We start from the raw sequence: 22,263 nt of genomic DNA, 5'->3' as shown, positions 1-22,263 counted from the left end.
AAAAATCATGTGTACAATTTTTGGATTAAAGTTAAAACTATTATTGACTGTGCAAAGTAGATTTTTTAAAATTTGTATTATAGTATAGTCTAGGGAACTAAATGTAGATTAGGCTCCAATGTACTAAGCACTGTAAATACACAGAGTTTTAAAATGTAAAAATTATTATTAACCAATGCATCAAAGTGAAAATAATTAAATAAACTTTCATAAACTTTGAGTGTTTTTAACTATTAAAATTAAATTAAGATTTTACAGTTAGGAACATTTTACGGTAATGTTCTCAGGGATAGGGTTTGAATTAATCTTGCTCAGTACTGAGTTGCCTACTGGAAAGAATCACCAATATGCTGTGTACTGTCACTAACACAAAGCTATAACTGCATCTTCTTTTCTGACTACTGGTTTCAGATTCCACAAATAATGCAATAACAGATTCCCACACTCACTGCCCCAGATGTTTCCAACCCTGCAAATGATCCCCAGTTTACAACACCTGAAAATTAGTAACAAATATTCTGTGGCTTCCCACCCTGGGAGTTGCATTTAGGGCTGGATAGAAACCGGGAATCCTCCCTGAGAGACCAGACAGGAAAGGTTGAGGTACAAAGTCTTTGGGAACATGTTAAACCTTCTTTTTAACTTCAGTGTTAACTATTTGTTTTGGTTCTGTGTTGTGGTGCAGCAGAAAGGATATGCGCACAGATGCAGACTGGAATTGAGGAAATGGTGGTGGATTGCTGCGTGGTGGGTTAAAGCCAAAGGGAGCTGTTTAAGAGAGATCCCCGCAAGTAAAATGGGGTTTTAGGTACAGCGCCAAGGGGAGCAAGTTTAGGGCAAAGAGAAGGCATCTGCAGGGATTAACTTTGGATAGTTTGATGAGGAAGGATAAATGAGCTGGGCAGAGATGGGGAGGATTTTTCGGCAAGGCCAGTGCTCCAGAGCGTGGGGCAGGAGTCGGTGCCCCTGAGGGGAATGGGGAGGGGAGCCAGGGAGACGTTGGAGCTTTAACAGGGAATTGCGACCCCAGGGGAGAGACACAGCCGAGGTGGGGAGGCGGTCTGAAGGGCAACCTGCGCATCAGGCAGGGAACTGTGGGAAAATGGGGGAGAAGCACTGCAGTTTGCCGCAAGGACAAGGCAAACCTGAGAGGCCCCGGCCCTCCGCACAGCGCGACCGGGACTACCGCGGCAACGGTCGGCCCCCAACGCATCACGCGAGCACCGGCGGCGCTCTCTCGTCACGTGACCACATCCTCTAGCGCCCCCCCCCCCGGCGGTGCGCGCGCGCATTCTGGAGCCCCACGAGCCGCTCGTCCTTCTTATGCGCATGCGCGGGCTCTTCCGGGCTTCTCTCCTGGTTCCCTTCCCCCTGGGCCCCTCTCCACCTTTTCCATGGCGACACCGGTTGGCATGATCCGGGCCCTGCACCGCGGGACCCTCGGCCAGGTAACCGGCCCGGGGCGCTTCCCCACTCCCGCGGGGGCCTTCCCCGGTCTCTCCGGCCCGGGCTGAGTTCTGCACTGCAGGCGAGGCCGGCCCAAACGTCGGACCGCCCCCGTGCAGCGGAGTGGCGCCGCGCATGCGCGGTAGCTGCGCCGTGCGGGGGGTGGTGGGTGTCGGGCAAGGGCAGAGAGGAAGGTGGGGGGGCTCAGCCCCGGTTCCCCCCGGGGGACTGCCCGGCGCCCTGGTGGGCCCGAGCCGAGGCCTGCCGGGAAAGGGAAGGGCTGCCACGAGCGCTCTGCAGGGTCGAGGAAGTCCCCGTGTGAGCCCGCACTGGGAGATCACTGACACGGCCCTATCGTTGCCGACGGGATTAAAATCGGTGTTGTGGCGCGGGGAAGGTGTTAAGAGAAAAGGATCCCTCTGGGGCTGTGTGCCTACTTCGAAGCTAATAAAGATTGCGGTAGGGTGTGAATCTGTGCGGCAGTGGCCGCTCTTGACTGGCTCCAGGTGCGGGTGCATATTCCAAGTAATTCTCAAGCTGCTACAGTCCGCACATGTACAAATCCTAAATCCTTGTCCTGTGAAGAATGTTGTTGCTTGAACCGTGGAGAAAAGGTGGTACCCCAGGTAATTCTCCAGATATGTTTCACTTAATATTAACTGAGCCCTTCTCCTCCCCCCCAAAAAGTCACAAAAGATCGTGTTTTGCCAGTTGTTCAAGCATTGAAGTACCATTAGACATTATTCAAGATTTCAGCATTGGTCTTATCTTTTCCGCTTTTCCCCAGAGCATTATCTTACAATTTTAAGTGTACCTAAAAGCTACGAACTCCTGTTTGCTGTCTGCTGTTTTTTTCCAGGAGAAAAAAATCGTATAGGTGTCTGAAAATTAGTCAGAAGATATATTTCAAGTTTCCATCTTGGTACTTACACCACTTTGACAGGTCACAGTAGTTGTTGAATTTGTTTCATGCATTTGGGATTTTCACTGTGACCATAAGGAATAGGAACTTGCTTTTTTGTTTCTTCCTCTTACTCTATTATGAAATTGAAATAGAAGCAATCACTTGCATTGATCATATTTGGGAAGACTCCCTGAGCAATCAACCAAGTCAGCTAGCATTTTAATTCAGTGAGCATGTGTTTGTAGCCATCCTCCTCCTTGTTTCTATCCATAAGTGATCTGCCTTAGAATTTAAATTTTTATGCAACTTGTAATCCGACTGTTATTGCAATGAGTGGTAGAAGATGCTTTACCTGATGAGAACGATATTAACATTGCCTCATTTTACTGAATGTGTTTTTCCTTATTTGGACACTTGGCTTTTTCATGGAAATCATGCTCACTTTCATATTTCATCCAAATTCTGGGTGGTATGTTAGATTTCTGTAATGGAACACTTTATCCAGAATTGGTGTCAGGGTAGGTAAGTTTCAGGTTGCTTGTGAAGAGAAATAGCAAGTAGAAGATAAAATATAACTTTTAATGTCTCAATGTTATCCCTGCCATCTGTGACCTTGCAGTAATTTAATTCTAGCTGTTCTGCTTCTGAACGAAGGAGTTACTGTCCCAGAGAATTCCAAGCTAAAAAATACAATTATTCATGTAAAGTTTGTGTATATATTAGTAAGTCTTGGTAAACTACAAACTGCAGAACTGCTGGAATTATTTTGGAACTGGAATTTTTAAGGTTAAACTTAAGAAATGAAAGTATATTTCAGTTACGTATCAATACAATTAATAGCATGCAAATGACCTTGATTCTGCCCTGTTTTGAAAGAGTTGGTATGTTGAGGAGGGGGAGTAGGAGGGAAAGAGTGAAAACCTGTTATTCCATATGAAACTTAGGGGAGATACTTTACTTAGTAACTGTATGCTTCCACTGTAGGGCAGAGGTAAGGTTTCTGATGTGAAGATCAACAAAACCACTTACATTAGGCTTTTTTTTTCCTGTGTTTCAGAATTTATTTGTATATAAGAAAACTCTGAGTTTTAACTATGTAGAAGACGTAAAGAGTCTTGACATGGCATACTCAATGAGCCTGTTGGGTGTTTCCATTCCTTTAGATGTTTTGATTTCATTTCACTTACATGTGCCTAAATCTTCCTAGGTTTAGAACACTTCAGGTTTTGAATAATTACACTGTCCCTGTAATGTGTTTGCCCTAGCAGATAACATGCATGTCTTACAAAGATGTCTCTAAACCTCTCTTTCTTTAAATACAAAAATGTTTGTATACATTTATGTTTCCTGCTATTCATGGTAACTCTTTGGGATCTGTTCAGTATCCTTTTAGGACTCCAGATACTCTCCTGACTTCATCCCTCTAGTAAAGGCTTCTATTTTATTCTAGTCAGAAGAGAAATCTGCTTTGAGCAGACGTGGTCCCATTGCATCTTTGTATTCCTTCTGACATGAATTTCTTTGCCAGCTTTAAGTCACCCTTCAGATCAAGATTACTCATCAGGTGCTTTGTCCCTTGGTTACTGTTACCTGAAGTCCTTTGGATGTAATAGATATCTGAGAATATACTTCCTTGATATTATTCTTTGAATGTTTTAATTTAAAAAACAAGAGGCCCAAAGTCAGTGTTATGTAACTCCATATCACTAAAAAGCTAGCAGTTGTATTTTAAATTTTCTCTGATTTTAGATTTGCAAGTTTGATATGCTGTGGACTTTTCTTACTTTGCTCTCAGTTTAAGTACCCTCTTATGGCTATCTTGAAAGAATTACACTCTAATAAGAAGAAAATGTTGGTTTCCTGATTTTTGCTGTTTCTGTGGCCAGGCTGCACTTCAGTGTAATTAACTATTACGGTGTACAGCTTGGAACAAATCATGTATTTGTTGTGTGCTAATGAGGAATATTCAGACTTCAGGCTGGAAATGTGTTTGTGTTCAAGCTTAAGTAGTAAATGTCCACTGGCACCCTTAAAGTTGTGGTGTTTTAAATATTTGACAATGCATTCATATTTTGACAAGATGCAGTTTCTGTGATTTCAGCTGTGTTTTACTGGAGGACACAGTTCATCATTATGCTGGATTTATCATGCTGTGGAAAGGTCCTCTCTATTTTGTATTGTGCATATTTCTAGCCCGTAGCTGGAATATGTAGTCATAATATATGTGGTTAAGAAGAAAGTAACATTTTATTGGAGGGACTGATCTATATTTTTGGGCATTTGACTTTTAAGAGCTTATTTTCAAGTTTTTTGATTTACTGTCCTTCAGTGGTCTCTAAGCCAAGGTTATGGGAACTTGTTTCATCATGTTTGTTTCTTTGATAGGACACTCTTAAAAATGGCCATTAACAGGTACTCTAAGGAATTATTGATAAAATTCTGAGAATTCCAGCTATGGCATAACCTGGCAGTGGGAAAATTTCATCTGAGTCAGTCAGGTTTATGGCATGATAAAATATGAAATAGTAGAGGTTTGGTCATGTCAGCAGAGCTCTAGACATTGTTGCTATTAATGTAAATGTCCAATTATGTCTGGAAACTTACTGAATCTGGCCTCAGATTTTGTGTTGGTCATTGAATTCTGTAGGTTAACTATTACATAGATATCTTCATCTGATAATCTCTCTATAGTCTCACAGTTGGAATATATATGCCAAATAACTTAAGATCAAGAGACATGGTCACTGGTAGAATTCCAGCCCCTATAGGCTTTATTTTCTCTAATTCAGACCTTCACTCCTAGCCATAACAACTGCTGCTGGAAAAATCTAGGGAAGTGAATGAGGTAAAGATAAGGACTATATGTGCCTAGGTGATTAGGGGAGGAAATCTTATTTATCAGCAGTATTGCCAATGCCTGTGACTAAGTGCTGAGCAATTTTTTTATTGGTGTGAACTGAAGCTATTGGACAGGATATCTCTTTTTGCCTCTATACCGCATAATGGACTTCTCATTTGCTCAGAGAGAAGCCTAGTCAGCACTGTGCTTAACCCTTCAGACTCTTTGATATGACACTCAGGTCCTTGCCTGTAGCAGTTCCTAGATAGTATGTCTGAGACATGCCAAAAGATGGTTTACTGTTGATGTTGCCCCAGCCAATTAGAAGATGGATGAGGTCTTGCTTTTGGTTATAGATTCTCATGCATCTCTAGGTAGCTTTCCAGGCTCCCAGCAGGAGGCCTACTTTTAGATGTTATTTGCCATCCTGAGGATGTCGGGAGTCTTTGGCACTATTTTTGTCCTCCAGTAGCAAAGTAATTAACACTATTGCAGTCATTGTAATAATATTGTAACATTTGTTCCTGTTCTTAGAGCCGTTCTTCCTGAGAGCATCTTTCGATGGAAACATGGACCTCTTACTCTCATTTAGCTGCTTTCTCTCCTACTTTTGTCTTTTGTCTTTGATGGGTAAGCCTTTCCTGGCCTTTGCGCTTGATCTAGTACAATGATTGTATTGCAGTTGCTAAGTTGCACACTTTGATGCTCTACAGTTCCCATCTCTGTCCACTTTTACAGGAGTCTCCTTTATTGTGTTATGAATTCTCTTTTGGCCTTGCACGATGTAGAACTGTATCTTCTAGTCACAAGGGCTGGATTTTTTTTATATAAAATACTTTTCTTTCCTCTTTGGTGCTAGTGTTTGGCCATTTATTCTGGACTCAAAGTTGAACTTGATGTAATGAAATTCAGGGCAGTGACTCTAGCAGACAGTGTTCAGGTCATGCAGAGAGAAGATTGGTTTGAGTCCCACAGTCCTAAGGATGCCTACTTCTACATTTCAATGAATGTTGCACAGAAAAGATTCCTGATGAATATTTGGTCAGGACCATTGCAAGTACAAGACTTTCTAATTCAAGGAATCTAAGCCAACATGTTGGCAGTCTTAGCAGCCCATTTAGAAGTGTACCTGTTTCTTTACCCGAGTTAATAGCTGAAAAAAAGTCACAGGATAGATCCCTCTAGGGTGCTGTTTCTCTAGCTGGCTTTACAGTTTGTGACCAAAATCAAGATGCATGTTATTTACTGCTTCTTTGTCTGTTGTGACAACCTGATGGGTCTTGTGGCCAAAGTTAGACTAGTCTGGCATGTTTTGCTTTTAACAAATCCATGTTTACTGGGTTTTTTTTTTTTCTTAAACTCTAGTTACCTTCTAAGGAAATACAGAAATGTTTTGTTTTGCTCACTGAGAATTGATGCTAAGCAAATAAGCAAACTAGCTCCCAGAGTGGTCCTCCTTCCCTTTCTTTTGAAGACAGGAATGACATTTGTCCTTTTTGGTCTTCTGATACTTTGCTAGGCCTCTGTGAACCTCAGATTCTGGCCAGTATTCTCAGTACTTTAAGAAAAGGTCTTCAGACTGGTTGGATATGATGACATTTGATTCATATTATGATTACATATTGTCCTTTTTGTTTTCAGGCCACCTGATCACGCCATTCTTACTATGCTAGTTGTGTTAATGACTGGGCACATTTGCTGTTTTTAAATTAAGGTTGCTGCAAAAATGCCATTAAAGATAAAAATTGAAGGATTGTTTTGGAGGGAACCATTAACATGCTTTTCCTAGATTGCAAATTTAATCTTGAAAATCATTAGCTATAGTTACCGTATGGATTATGGATAAAGGAGGTAGCTGAAATCACCAGGCCCTAATCCTTAAGGATTTCAAACATTGAAGTTGAAACTGTAGTGAGAGAGAGAGCTCGATTTTTGGTATCATTCAGCTGTTATAAATGAATAGCAAACTACTTAAAGGCATCTGCGTTCTCATCTCGAATTTGTTGCTATCACATTGGGGTCACTTTGTTAAACATTAATGAAATGAGTCCCCAGATGCATGTAACAAGCTGTGCTTGTACACAGGTTACTACAGCAGGTCAACTTCAGAACAACCATCCAGGCATTTGTGTACTGAGATTGATGGATGAGCAGAGAAGTTTTAAGTGCCTGCCTTGGATTTATGGTTGGAACAGTCCCTGGTGTAGCATCTCTTTCTTCTGCAGAGCACGAAGGTTGGGGGCAGTGACGTGCTTTCAACTGAGAGAGAAGTTGGAAATGCAAATACCTATTTGATTGCAAAGAGCCATGCTGTTTCCTGGTGTCCAGTATGGGGTTGTTCAATACATTATAATCTACAGGGCTTTTAGGAAGGATCTAGGTGACATAAGAAATGTTCTCCAAAGAGAAGTAGCCTTTTTGTGGATTCCTACATAGAAATTGGTAACTAGTTTTCTGTTTTCTTTAATTTCCTGGTTTCCTATTTTCCTGAATTTTATCTTTCTGACTGTTGTTGTTGGGCACAGATACTCAAACTTACTGAGTTAACAAACTCCTCCTGAAGTCAGTGGAATTTAGCAACAAAATGTTCCAGCCTTTGGTTTAGGTCTTTAGTCTCTCCTCTCAGTGACAGAAAGAAAGTCTTTTCCTAATCAGTCATTGATTTTAATTTTAATCGCTAAATAACTTATGTTTAATCCTTTAGGGTAACTGACTTATCTTTCAGATAAAGCATTGGAGGTGTTCTCTACACCAGAAGGAAGCCGTCTGCTTGTCTATCATTTTCAGAGGTAAAAGGAAGTTAGTATGCAGTGAGAGAATATACGTTTGTTGGGTCTTCATTGGGTTTGGCAGGACTCATGTTTCCACATAGAGGAAGTTCTAGTTGGAGAGAGACCTCTCCTAATCAGTCTTGCCTCATGCTTTGTTTGTAGTGGATTTTGGACACTGTTGTAGCTGGACAGGAGAGAGACCCCATTGTAGACAGAAATGCAGGGTCTTTGAGACATGAACTGGTCCTATTCATTTCCATAGAGTTCTAACAATAAAGTCTGGTAAATGTAGATTGTTTTAGCAGGAAACAGCCCTTTATTCTGGCATCTTGGCAGGGCTTGGGTAGAGTCCCACAATTCTTTCCCCCTCTGGCCCTTGCTTTGAGTGTCTTGGCTGAGCTTGATTTTTCTCTGGAGGGACATCTGTTTTTATTAACTCGTTTTTGTAAAGTGAGTTTAATGAAAGATGCTACACTGGCAATCCTGGATGTTGAAGTTCTGTTTAAGTATCTCTGCGTATATTGGACAAACATACTGTGAATTGTACTGTCTGTAGTGGAACACACCTCTATCTCTAGACCGCAAACTGGGGGTCCTGTTTTAATGCCATTTAATTGACAGATAGAATTTCCATTTACTAATATGGCAAGTGCTATTCTAGACATTCAACAATTAGTTTTTCCATGACACAAGTTGTGGTTTATCCTGGGACTCTAGGGTTAGATGAACAAACATTTTGTGGAGTTGACTCAAGTTACAGTAGGATCAGAAGTTGAAGTGTAGAAAACCCCTAAACATTAAGTCAGTTAAGTTGCCTTGGATCACTTATTTTTTGAGCTCTGCTGAGTTTTTGAATAATAAATTGAAACTGTTTTTCTTTTGGTTACTCAAGACCTTGACTGCTACTAGCTGTGATGATACCATTCTCATAGTCCCCAACTTGGAAAAATCTTATAGCAGGCTTTATCATTTTCTGTTGTATCACACAAATCTATGCATCTGCTGAACGAGATGAAATACATTCTTGTCCCCAGAGATGTCCACCTTGAAAGTATGCTGAAGTTCTCACTGCAAGGAGGAAGAAGTATATGCATATATTTAAATAAAATATATAACTGAATATAAATATATACACACATATATGTAAAATGTATATAAAGGTGTATATTTTTATATTATTCATTTATATTTATTTATTCATTTTCCTCCTTCCTGTGCTGGAATCTAATGGTGCCTACCAGAAATAAAATGTCCGTTTCTAACTTTTAACTTCTAGTTCTTTGAATTTTGCTAGGGCTTGCTTCCACTGCTTGAAGATGTCACAAGGAGTAGAATGGTGAAGTTGACTTGATAGTTTCAATGATGTCTGAATGAAGAATCAGTGTTGTGTGCAGGGACCACTGACAAGGGTTTCCTCAGTTTTCACGGTGTTGCACATAGGTGCGTTATGTGGTAACACCAGTAAGTGGTTCATACTGACGTTATTTTCGTAACCAGGCAGATAGCACCTTGCTATGCTCAATTCATATTTAGTTGGCACTTTAATAATTATACAGACTAGGATTTTTTGTTTATATTACCTAGTTTATAGATAAGGAGCTTGGAACCTTACAGTATATGTTAGAAGGTACTTTTGCCTTTCAGTGCTTTTCCCTGGAACATTCAAAGTGGGGTGAGCCCACCTAGTTCACCTAAGAGCTGGTATACTTTTGGAGCTTCTAGTTTTCATGTGAAGTCTTGCTTAGGGTTCCTTTCTCCCTTCTGGAGTGATTTAAGTGATTTCCTGCAAATTCAAATCTACTGTAGACTGGTTTGAGTGGACTGTCACTATTTCTGTTCCTGTGCAGAAAGATCCCAGGGTCAGCTAGAGATACATTTCCATTTTTGAGACTCAAAGCTCCTGCATAACTCTTCTAATTCCCAGAACTATTTGGAAGCTAAAGTGAGAAGAGATTGTATACATATTTCCAATCTGCCTGATGTTGTATGATTATTGTAGTCCTGAGTCTAGTCAGTGCAATCTTCTCACTGACAATCAAACGTTATGCCTTGGTTGTCTTAATGTTGTCTTCACAATATGGATGCTGAGCTGTTATTCTCATTGGGAAGGTTGTTGGCCAATGTTTTTTTTTTTTAAAAAAAAAAAAAAACAGTTGCTAACATCTTCCCAATTTCTAGGCTCACTACCATCTATTCCTTTTTGCCAGGTGCATAGTTCTCACCTTGAAATCTGCTTTGTATCTGTGCTTTGGAAAAGATACATCAACATTTCCACATTAATAAAAGACTTAAGGCTTCCTAATGATCTGACAGAAGATTTGCATAGCATCCATTTCTGTCACTTGCTCTTGCGCTCATACATACTCTAATATTCTTGTCCTTTGCCAACAGGATTTCTAAATGGCCTATTCTGAGCTTACCCAGCAAGAGAAACAGTTCTTTCCAGGGATTCTTCTTTAATCACAGAAAGTCTCATGGGAATTTCCTTTTCTGCTTATCAGCATTTCTTTTTACATTAACCTCAGCAAAGATATAGAGGAAGCTACAAACTTTTGATGACAGAACCACATTATGCTATCTTGCCTAAATATAATCTCTTTATAGCCACATCAAAGTTTCTTTCAAAGGTGGTCTTTGACTTCTACTTGAATTGGGTTATCCATTTGCAAATATTTTTCTTGAAACCACATACTTGCCAAGATGTGGAAAGGCTGTACTTATTAGGCATCCATAGGGTGCTTTCCTTTTGCACAGAAGGACAAAACAATTTCAAACATTTCAAAGCCTCTTTGTTGCTTATGAAAAGGGAATGAAGGGTCCAGCCCTCTGAATTCCTGACCAAATCTCATTTTGCATCTCCACTGGCAACAAATTAGACCAGGTAGTTACTGCCACCAAGAATGAGTACGCATTCTGCTAGCCATATGCTTTTACTGTATTTTTCTGGAAACATCCATATTTGAGATCTTTGAGTTATAGCAATGTCAGCACTTTGCATTAAGCCATGTCAGAGCAGCCAGAGGTGATGTCCCTGTCTTCAGAGAGACATTGTTACAGTTGACCATCAAATAGACCTTAAGTTCCTACACAATATTGATTGCAAGTCTCTAGCAGAATACATACAGGTACTCAAAGAGAAGTGCTGAGTTACATATCCCTGGGACAACTGCAGTGCTAACATTCCACTTCTTTTACACTGCTGTAGTCCAGAGGGTACATCCAAATTGAGAGCTGGTAATTTGCCTAGGGTCCTCTGGGCCAGTTTGAATAATATAGGTAAGTCGGCAAGGGAGATCTCATCTTTAAAATAAAGCAGTGTCCTACAGGAAATAGGGAACTTTTCATTTGAAGCTTATGGGCTTAAGGTGTGTGATAAGTAGGACTGTGACTACAGTATGCTGTGACTTTTATGAAGTGTGCTTTGGCCAACCTAGTCTCACAGGTAATGTTCTATAGACTTGTACATGCTTTAGATCTCAAATGTGATAACCCTTATTTGTATTGCTTTTATTTTTACATTCCTTAAATTTTAGTGATAAAACCAGATTTTTTAAGCAGCATTTGTTGTGCTAGTGACTGAAGATGCTGGAGCACATTAGGTGTGTCTGTCCTTCAGGAACTTCCTCTCACATCAGCAAAGATTTTGCACTCTCTGCAGAAACTTTCAGTAGTTGTAAAGTCAGTAGTTGCTTGTCTGCTCGTTTAGGTACAGACAATGAAAATATAGACACTCCATTCTTCCTGTCTTCAATCTAACCTTGGATTAAATTCTTTAGGAAGAGAATATAACTTTTGCTGTCTATTTACTCCTTGGGGTCAGTGCCTGTGTCTAAACTGTGGCATCCAGAAGTGCCTCCGTGCTCCTGGGCACAGGAACATGCCTCGTCTACGTCCTGCTTCAGGGCAGGACCTGAGCATACATGGACCTCTCTCTCTCTCTCTGTGCTCCCCTCATCAATTCCTAATCTCTTGCTTGTTCTTCCTGTGGAAACAGTTTGCCAAGTTTGGTGACTTCTGGACCAGCCTGCACTGATAAATCAGTTTAAATGTAGTCTCTGAGTATCATCTAGTTCACTTCAGAAAAAGGTTAAAAAATGCTGTAGTGGTCTCTTAAATAAATATGATTATAACTTCTAAAATATTTAAATTGATAGAATTATCTCAGGCATAGACAAAGAGAACCAGTTGTGGCATTTTCTTCATGATGTGCCCACATGAACTGTTAGGGATTTTACTGAAACTTCCACTTCATAAGGCCTCTCAAGCCATCAGGTGGTTTTAAACTTTTCTTTTCACCTGAGATGAATTTGAGCCAGTGACCACAAGGTGAAAGTTTTTAAACAGCTGTGTTAGTTTTGGCTCCATGTGAAATGAAGCCAAATTTTTCCCTCCTCCAGTTAATTGACAGATAAAATAATGAAGGGGAAGCAACTACTCTTTGAGTTTCTAGGACTGTGAAGAAACATAGTAATTCATAATGAAAATTATTTTTTAAAAAACATCCCTCTAAATGTAAGTCAATAGTCTTTGTTTATATTCCATAAGGCAAACTTGGTAGCATGCAGACTCCTTACTTGAACAAAATATATAAAAAATAAAATAAACTTTCTTTCAGCTAGAGGTCAGAGAAGGAGCAACAGTGATCAGATGTTTTTAAGACATTTGGATACAACTGTGATCAAAAACATAGAACTTCTCTGGTTTCTCTGGGAGGGAAGTATTTAGTTATGGGGGGGCATTCTTTAGCTTTTTGTTTATTTGTTTGTTTTAAGATTGTGATGTTTCAATACTTAAAATGGTTTCATCTATTGACTTAAAAGCAGATCAACATTTCATATATTCAATAACCTATACTTATAATTCAGAAATGCAATACACATTTTTTTACATTTTGACAGTAAAATACCTGTCCCTCTCTTACAGGAAATTGAGTGCTCATTCTTTTCTTGTTTCTATCAGTTTTATCCTAGGAAAGCAGTGTACATTTCTGAATACAGGTACATCCCAGGTTACAGGCATTAAATGATAACCCATATTTCTCACCTTTCAACAACACAGAGCGGTTTCAAAGCGTATCAGTGTCCGGCTGCTACCTGTGAAAAGGACTCCGTTCTCAATTTTTTTTGAAATACGGGTAGACTTGAAGCTTGAAATACCATGAGCTCTAGCCTATCAAAATAGAATTCTGATTTTTCTTCCATCCTCTTTGGTCATCTCACTTTGGCCTTAATTATGCCTAAATGAGGTTGTAGGCTCAGAGGACTGAAAGAGAGCCAACTAGAGATGACCTGGTGCTTCTCCTGTCCCAAAGTAAAAATCAGCTACATCTTTCCTTACACATTTTGTATATATTTTTTTTAAATAAAGGTTTCCACTATTGCAGACATCACAACTTCTCTAAGCACTTTTTTTGAAGTGTTTTCTTCTTCTAACTGTTGGAAAGGTTTCCTTACATCTGGTCTGAATCTTCCTTGCTGCAACTTAAGCTCATTGTTTCTTACCCTATTAACCATAGTCCCCAAAATCACATTAAACGTTTTATCTGTCAGACTTCTACATATTTAAGGCTATTACCTCGTCCCTCCCTGTCTTCCTTGCGTTGGACTAAACCTCAGTTCTTTCAGGCTTTCCTCTGTAGTATTATTTCTGAGATTTCTCATTAGACTTGTTCTTCTGTGGCCTGTTTTTGCTAGTGTTTTGATATGCAGGACCCAACGCTTGTCCCGGTGCTTCAGCCTGAGGCCATCCTCATCCTAAGTATGGTAGGAGAATTGATTCGTCTTCTGGATTTTAAACCTATTTACGTATCCTGTGAAGTTATTGCTGTATTTTATTTATTTAGTGTTTTCGCAGCAGCATGACACTGATTCCTATTCTGCTTCTGAAATGTTATAAATGCCAGATCCTGTTCTGCAATTGTTACCTAGACAGCTGTTCTCCATCCACTGTTTGTGTAACTGAGTATTCCTCTCTGTATAGAAGCTTGTCCTTCTCCCTGTTAAATAGCATCCTTATTTTTCAGACCATTTCTTCATTCTGTCAAGATCATTTTGAGCCCTTATGATCCTTCCCACCTTTGTGTTATCTGTAGATTTAATGAATACTTTTTATTTCATCATCCAGGTAACTAATGAAAATATTTTAATATTTAATAATACTGGACCCAGGACAAACCCTGCAAAACTGTATTTGATACATCTTTCCATGCCCACAGTGAGCCATCAATAATTGCTGTTTTGTTTTTTTTCTGGGTGGTTTTACGCCCAAGTATACAAAATTTTGTCTAGGTGCTATTTCTCTAGCTTGTGAGAAAACTGAGATAATATCAGAATATAATGAAACTCAGGATGTGACCTTTACTACTTCTCCTGCATTCTAGCATCTGATTTCTTCTAGGTTCTAGCAGTGATTTCTTCTAGGTTCTTACAAATTATGTGTTCCCATATTTTTCCAGGAATTAAAGTTAAGCTGACTGTTTCAGAATGACAGAATAACTCTATTTACATGAGGTCCCAGAGTAGACTGTAAGGTTCTCTGTTCTCTCCCTGGTCTGCTGTTGCTGTGTGTGTTTTCTGTAGCCCTATTGGGCTACAGCTGCACCAGGAGGAAGGCAGACCTGCTGGTTGCTTCAGAGAACTGTTTCCAGAAGGCATCTGTGCCCTCAGATTTTAACTATATGATTGTAGTTGGTTCAACTAAGTTGTTCAATGTTTTTTTTTATTTTTTAATCAATGAATTTGTGTCTTATCTGTGTTCTCCACAATGCAATAAGCCTGCATTTCCTCTCCTTTCCCCTTGTGCCACCTCCTCCCAGCAATGCCTGCTGTAGCTATCATAGCTGCAGCTTCCAGCACTGTGTGCATAATCAAATGGACTTGGAGGTAGCATGTAGTCAACCGATCTGAGCTTCATGCCTTGCCTGCCTGGCAAAACTGTCCAACATGCTTAGCTCTGCCTGTATCTTTCTGTCACTGGGGCACTAACTTGGTTTCTCTCCTAGCATCTTACTTGCTGGACCTTATAAAGAACATGGTATCACTGAATCCTTTACCCTTTCACTGAACTCGGGAGAAATGAGCCAAAGGGGCCTGCGATTCATATGTCTGGATAGTTTGATTGAAGAAGCTTTGTTGCCTTAGCATAAAAAAGGGAAAATAAATGATTGGCAAATAGTTAATGAAGAGTTAAGGCTGATAGGCTGCTGCCTGTTTTGTATCATCAAAGGTTGTTAACTGCAATTCTGTGTATGTTGTTGAAAACCAGGAGGTGCAGAGCTATTGCATGTTGCAGTGTGCATTGGACTTGCTCTGTAACTCTGCCTCTTCGGGGTGTGCCTCGGCTTTGAACCAGGTGCCCTAGCATGCTGTCCCTCCAGTCAATGTGGAGAATGTTGGGGAGCACAGCACAAAAAAATGAAGACTATTGAGCTGTGTCCTCGCCAAGGAAGCCATTGTGTTTTAGAGTAAGATTGGTGACACCAGTTGGCTGTGTGCAGAGCCTGTCTGTGGTTACTTCACCTGCTGTGCACAAGCCATTCAGATTCTGCCAAATGTTATCACTACTTCTTGTTCCAGGATTGCTTGAGCCAGCTCTTCTGTTTTGTAGGCTGCTTAGAAGTCACAAAACCAGCATTTGCTTAACTTGCATAACTTGGCATGGGAATGACAGGTCTATGGATGCCCTGGGTCTGGAGGTATGTTCGGGAGTATGGTAGTGGGAACTGTGGCAACCTGCTGTAGATAATCCTTGCGTCTGTCAGTACAGCTGTTGCTAGCACACTGAATGGCACATGGAGCTCATAAAGCAAATGAGAGAATACATTTGTGGGACACAGCATACCACATAAAAGGACCCATTTGCTTAGTCATCTTTAACAAGGCAGCATGAGAGGGCAGCCTAACCCAAATGCAGTTACAGTCTATTTTTTTGCCCTAGAAGGCAGAGTTAAATTTATAGAGTTGGGTCAATATATTCTGTAAATGTTCCTCCTTTAAATGTGTTTCTCATTTTAAATATAAATATTAAAATTTTACTTGTGTTTAAATATAAATGCGTTTGACATTCTAGACGGGTACCAGGCACTGCCATTTAGATCTTTATTTAGTTCAGTTTCTGGGCAACAAGTTAATTGTTTCTTAGAAGCTATTTGTCTGAAAACTTGCTCTGATCCAAGTATGTTTCTTTCTAATTTAATGTTAGCTCTTTAATCCCTAATTTTAGGAATCAAACCTGATGAAATAGTATTAGTACCAGATTAATTTGATATATTGGATTACCAGATCAAGAGAAACATGTTTTAAAGGCTTCTACATCAAGTCTACAGAAAAGTAATTGCTTAAGAAGTAAGAAATGAAGCAAGGCCTGTAGTATGTAGACTGCTTCGAAGTTTCCCTTTAAGATATCTTTTTTTGTATCTCTAATAACATTAACGCTTAAATTGTTCCAATTAGACTTTAAAATTTATGCTCTAGCTAGTAAAATCTGAGTCTTCTGGTCTTCCTTCTTTTTGCTGCTTAATAGCTAGATGGTTGAAGACTGTTTTTGCTAAGCCAAGATTAACAGGCCAATATATCATTTTGAAAATGAAAGCTTTGCAGTTGCAAAGTATTAATGAGGGAAACAAACAAAAAAAAATCATAGATGCAAAAGATGCAATAGTTGGGAACTTTGTCAACCGAAGAATTTCTTCTGTCTCTGAAGTTGAGGCAAGGGTGTTTTTGGTTTGGGGGGGGTTTTTTGTTTGTTTTTTCCCTCCCTTTTTGATCCCTGTTGGGATCTTTATATTTGAAATTTCAAAATGTCCCATTCATGTGTTTTAGTCTTGTCCGTGTTTAATGTGGTCTTTCTTCCCCAACTTTCACATTTTCTATTCCTCTGGCAAATTTGAACTTGCTTCAGTTTGAGACGACTAGAGCCAAATGAACAGCCACGCATAAAATTATACTAAGAGGAGCAAAGTCTGTGAATGATCCTCTGCTGTTTCCTGAGTCGTTCCAGTCTCATCAATCAGTGCTAGTGCTGCGGAGGCTGTAGTGTGTGTTATGTGTGTTATGTCACCAGCACAGCAGCTTCTCCGTCCCTTTCCCCCACCCTCTGCGTGCCTACACAGTGGGGAAAATGAGAGAGGGAAGCCATCAATCTTCCCTGTCATACATGTCAACAGCGATTCGCCTATCGACTTCCTGTTTGCTCTGTCTTGCTCCACCACCTGTGTTTAGAATTAGCTCCGATTCTGCACATTTCTCTCTGTTCTTCACCTGTTCTGCCCTGACTGAATAGCTATTAAAATAAAGCAGAGGGTCTAAATGTTATAGCATGTGAATGGTAACCACTAGAGTGTGGGGCAGTGATTTCTGTTGCAGCTGCCTATTGTAATGCTGTCATCATTTTTGATTTAAAAAAAAAATTAATTGAAATATCTTGCTTGTGTCTCAGCTCAAAGGTGAGCTTGTGAGCAAGTCTTTTTTTTTTTTTTTTTTTTAATTTAATGTAAAGATGAAAATATTTGTTAGATACATTGTAGATAGAGCCATAAACCCATCTGCTATCAGTTAGCTTGTTCGGATAGATTTATGAACAAAGTCCAAAGAAATTGATTATTCAGAAGCTTTGTATTTACCTTCAGTTACTCAAAGGATATAATTTGCAGAGCACTCTTTGGGACTGGGTCTTATATCTCTGTATCTGATTAGGAGGGATCTTGAAAATGTAAATGACCATTTCGCCCTCGCCTTGGTTCCAGTAGGTTGAAAAGCTGAGATGTCCTGCCTCTGTAGTTCTAGACCAGGATCAATGTCATAATCTTATGGTCTGTTCTGTTAAATAGTAGGTCTAAAACAGACTCTCACAAGCAGAACTTTTTATTTATATTTTATGTTATTGTGTAAATCTTTTCCTAGATGGAATGAAAAGGAGAAAGCGTTCCTGAGAATTGTCTTTTGGCAGCTTCTATCTCCTTGAATGGATGCTAGCTTTTTCTGTTTTAAAAGCCCATGAAGAGATGGAGGTATCTGCATAAGACTTCCATATGATCGTCCTTGTCTGCTTTCAGCTTTGTCCTCATCTGCTGTCATCATAAGTGTATGATGGCAATATTCATGAGAACTTATGAAGAAGAGGGGCTCTCAAAACTCAGTTCCTGTGAATGCTTTCATTTGATTTGTATAACTCTTCTGACAAGTGGAGGAACTGAACTATGACTCTGATTTTACTACATATTTGAGAAGTGTTTTTCAATTGACCAGGCTAGGTAAATACATCTAATTTGGCTCTAATTCTCACAGAATTCATAAAGCTAAGCATGGTAGGTATAATCAGGATATTAAAAATAGCCTAGTGACTTAAGATGTCTTGATTTGCTTGTCTCTTTTCAGTGTGGATTCTCAGCACTTCCAGAGACCTGAATTGCTTTTTTTCCTTTAAGTGGACAGAATTTGGGGCTTCCCAAATACTAGTTGCCTCCCTAAATAGGTGTACTTTGTGTCCATGCTTGGTCTTGCAGTGTGATCAGAGTTCAGGCTTGAAGTTGCGTGGATCTTATTCTGACCAATTTAAAAACTATTTTTCCTGGTAAAGAATCTTAAAAATCTAAAAGAAATTTCATAACTTCTTATAGTTTTAAAGATGACAGAGGTGGCTTCTTATACTAATAAATGGACGGCGACTTACCTTTTAAATGTTGCAGGTCTGGGCTCATGAAAGGAGCCCTGTAACTTTATGGTCAGCAATACAATGAAATGTTTTTGGGTATAGCATTGGTTTTTCTGCTTTCTACTTGATCTTTAGTTTGAAAAATAAGTCAAGATTATGGTTAGTTGTGCATTTCCATGCTTGTTTTTAAATGAATCTTGAAATCTTACTTTCCAGAATCTCTTAAGACATGTTTTTCCAAGTAACTGTTAAATATTTTGATTTAAATTTCTAAGTTTGTAAATACTTTGCCTGGGCAGTCCCTTAACTTTTTTTAAGGTGTCTTGTAGTTGCTGTATTGTTTATATATCAATTACATACATCTCAGAATAATATATACTCAAATTATACAGATGTCTAAATTAAAGGATATTAACAAAATAAACTTGAGTCAGCTGAAAGTGGTGGAATGAAATAGAGAAACTTTATTGTGAAACTTTTTCTGCAGCTGCAAATGGTTTAGGGAGCATATGGCGTCCTGCTTTGGAGGTTGCAAAAAGCTTTTGAACACAATTGGGAATGCAATATGTACAGCTATCAGCATCCAAAGAACTTCATAGCTGCTTCAAGGATTTAGTGCTGCCTCACTGCTGAAGAGCTTGGAAGCTTCTCTATGTGCTCTTTAAGAGTCAAGAGTTCCATATCTGCTTTCTGAGGTATATATTTTAACTTGTATAATCAGTTGTCCTTCTTCTTCAGGTTTCTTATGAATAATGAAGGGTGCTGTTTCCGGATACTGAATGGCTGACCATACTTAATCTGTGAAAATAGTTTGGCCCACCAAGGAGAAAAACAAACTAAAGCTTAATCTACTGTAGCTGTATTTTTGGAGTGTCCTCTTTTTCAAATCATTTTTGCATTGGTAGATTGTCCTGAATATCAGCTTCAGGCAGTTTGCGTGTTTCTTTTAAAGATTTAAGATTTGGTTGTTTTCAAGAGTCTGTCTAGGTCATAAATACCATGAAAGTTTTGTGTAATGCCTACATTTCCCCATATAATTGATCAGCATCAAGTTGATTTTCATAAATTCGACAACTTTCTTTTTTTCTTTTTCCTAAAATTCTTTCTAATAGACAAGCATGCTATGAACACCTTCTTAGCTTTAAAAATAAAGCTGTTTATGATGATCTTCCAGAAACAAGCACATGGGATTTCCTCACCTCTAGCAACTTTGCTGTGTTCTCTACTTCTGGCACATTTGTTTCTTATGTGCAGGAGATGAGTGTGTTTTTTGACTGCTGAATTGAGTTCATGACCATTGTAGCTCTCCTCACTGCGAGTGAAATATCCATCTCTGACAGCAATCAATAGTGTAAGCCTAGGAAAGAACAAAAGAACAGAAAAGCATACCTACTCTCTCAGCATGGACTAATTGTGGTTGCAGCACGTTCTGATCCAGAGGTGGTACCTCAAGTATATAACAGTCCCCAACAGATTTTTCATTCATTACTTTGTCCTTTTCTGAATATACATATTAGCATGCACTGTATCTTGTGCCAAGTAGTTCTATAGCCTAATTGTGAACTTCATGAAATCCTCATGATATCCTCACTGGCCTGTTGAAATGAGTTTCCACGTGCAAAGCTCTGTTTTGATCCAAGAGAGCAGTATTGGGTTTCAGAAGCTATCAGCTTTTCTGGAATACTCTTTTCCACTGAAAATGGATATGGCCATACTGCAGGATGCTGGGGCCAAACTTTGACTGTCCTGCTCTGGAATAAGCACAGAATGCTTATTCCTGGTAATTCAAGAGTGTTTAGATGGTGACAGTTTTTCAGTTGTAAGGAGCAGGAACTGTTCATCCCCTAATGAAAAAGGAGGTTAGATAATAGCACACCTGAACCTTAACAGATTTCTGGCCCCCCTTCATTTAGAAATGCCACTGAGAAGGGCACTGTAGTGTTTGGAATTGCCCTGCAGAAGTCTTATTGAGAGAAAATGAATAATAAATGTTAAAACATCTGTCAGATGCCATGCTTTTACCAGGAGGGTAGATTAACATGCAGCATTACTGATATAGGTGCACACACCATACAGAGTTAAACATATGAACAGCAGGCTCCCACTGCACTTGCTACAGATGTCTGAATGAGTGAGTGCCTGTGGGCTGGAGCTGCATGTCTTGTGGCTTTCACTCTGCTCCCCTGGGAAGTCTTCACTCCTTTTGTTTTCATCCTTTTCCAACTGCCGCACTTTAGAGCGCCCAACTCCTATCCCCTGACCTAACAGCCCCACTGAAGTGCATTCCAGCCCCATGATTTCATGGTACCAGGCAGAACTCCCCTGCCATGCTGCTATGCTGCCCACTGACTCTCACAGAGTGAACAAACAGGGAACATAAACTCTCTCCAAAGGAGCAATGTTCTCTGTATATTTTTAGTGTTAGAAATCCAAGATTCATTTAAGGGCTGCGCTTTTTTTTTTTTTTCTTAACACAGACTTCTGCTAACACAATGGAATATTTCATACCACCCTATTTGCTGTAACATCTCGTACTTTATGTTGTTAAATAGAATCAAAGGAGTTAAAGATGAAAGACTTCTAGTCAGCTGGTCCCTCAGCTGGGAGCCAGTGTGGGTTTGTTCTTTGTAATGTATTTGCTAGTACTTTATCCAGATCCAGCTTCGCTTAGTTTTCATTATTGGGTTTATTTGTTTCTGCAAATTCCATACTCTAGGTAATTGCTGAACTTAGAGTCAGTAGAATATTGCTACAGTTTGTTTCCCTCATTTAACTTGATATTTGTTGCCCATATACTGAACAAACCTTTTGTAAGTAGTTGTTTACCATTTGAACATGCAAACACCATTAAAGATGCTATTCTTGCTTTCACAGATAAACTCTCCTTTTCTAGATAGAGAACTTTATTCTGTCTTTATGTAAAATTGTGTCCATGTTATGTTATGCTTGGGTGTTTTCCTTCCAGCATGTATTGTCACCAAATGCTAACTTATAACAATAAATCCACCTTTAATTAGTTCATGCCTGTCCTTCAGATATTTGGAGTTGGTGCAGAATTTGAACATGCAATATATATTAAGATATTGATATTTTATATTTTCTTGGTGAAAAGCATTCTCAGACTACCAAAAAAAATGTTTCTAGTGCATTTGTACACTCTATTTGAGTATATTGCACTCAAATTAGGGGAGATAATTTTGCCAATACATCTGTTATGTTCATGGTGATCTCCAAACTGAGCAGGGATCTGGGAAGAGGAAAAAGCAGTGAACATGTCATGGTAGCTACATGAAGCAGTAACTGAGGTTGCAAGAGAAAGGAGTTTGCGTAGCTTGGGGACTGGAAAGATCTGTAGTTAGAACTGTTTTGCACAGGCTCAGCGTGCCAGCTGTCCTTGGGCCACCATATTGGCATGTGAGCTGATGTGTGCTGACTGCCCAGAGGTCCCAGGGAAAAGAAGCAGTAACATTATGTCTCTGTAACTTCATGTGAAATATCTCTACATTTCAAGTGATGCTGTCTTTGTCTAGACTGCAGGTGAAAGATGTGCAAGTTTCTGCACCATCGTTTATCTTGGTTGTCTTGACATAATTTATTTCATACATGTCCATGGTGGATTTTTAGAACACTTTAATGTTTATTAACTATTCTAA

General features: G+C 39.5%; 1 protein-coding gene across 1 annotated transcript in view; it reads left to right on the top strand.

The window, feature by feature from the left end:
* The first annotated feature begins 1,370 nt into the window (after positions 1–1,370).
* WARS2 (tryptophanyl tRNA synthetase 2, mitochondrial) overlaps positions 1,371–22,263 on the top strand; it is a 44,653-nt gene continuing 23,760 nt past the window's right edge. The window contains exon 1 of the mRNA XM_013958136.2: positions 1,371–1,448. Within this exon, the coding sequence (XP_013813590.2) occupies positions 1,395–1,448 (54 nt within the window). The 5' untranslated portion in view covers positions 1,371–1,394. The remainder of the gene's footprint in view (positions 1,449–22,263) is intronic.

This window comes from Apteryx mantelli, chromosome 1 (assembly GCF_036417845.1).
Source record: "Apteryx mantelli isolate bAptMan1 chromosome 1, bAptMan1.hap1, whole genome shotgun sequence".
NCBI lineage: Eukaryota > Metazoa > Chordata > Aves > Apterygiformes > Apterygidae > Apteryx > Apteryx mantelli.
The sequence above is the reverse complement of the archived record's forward strand: the minus strand, read 5'-3'. Positions and strand labels throughout refer to the sequence as shown.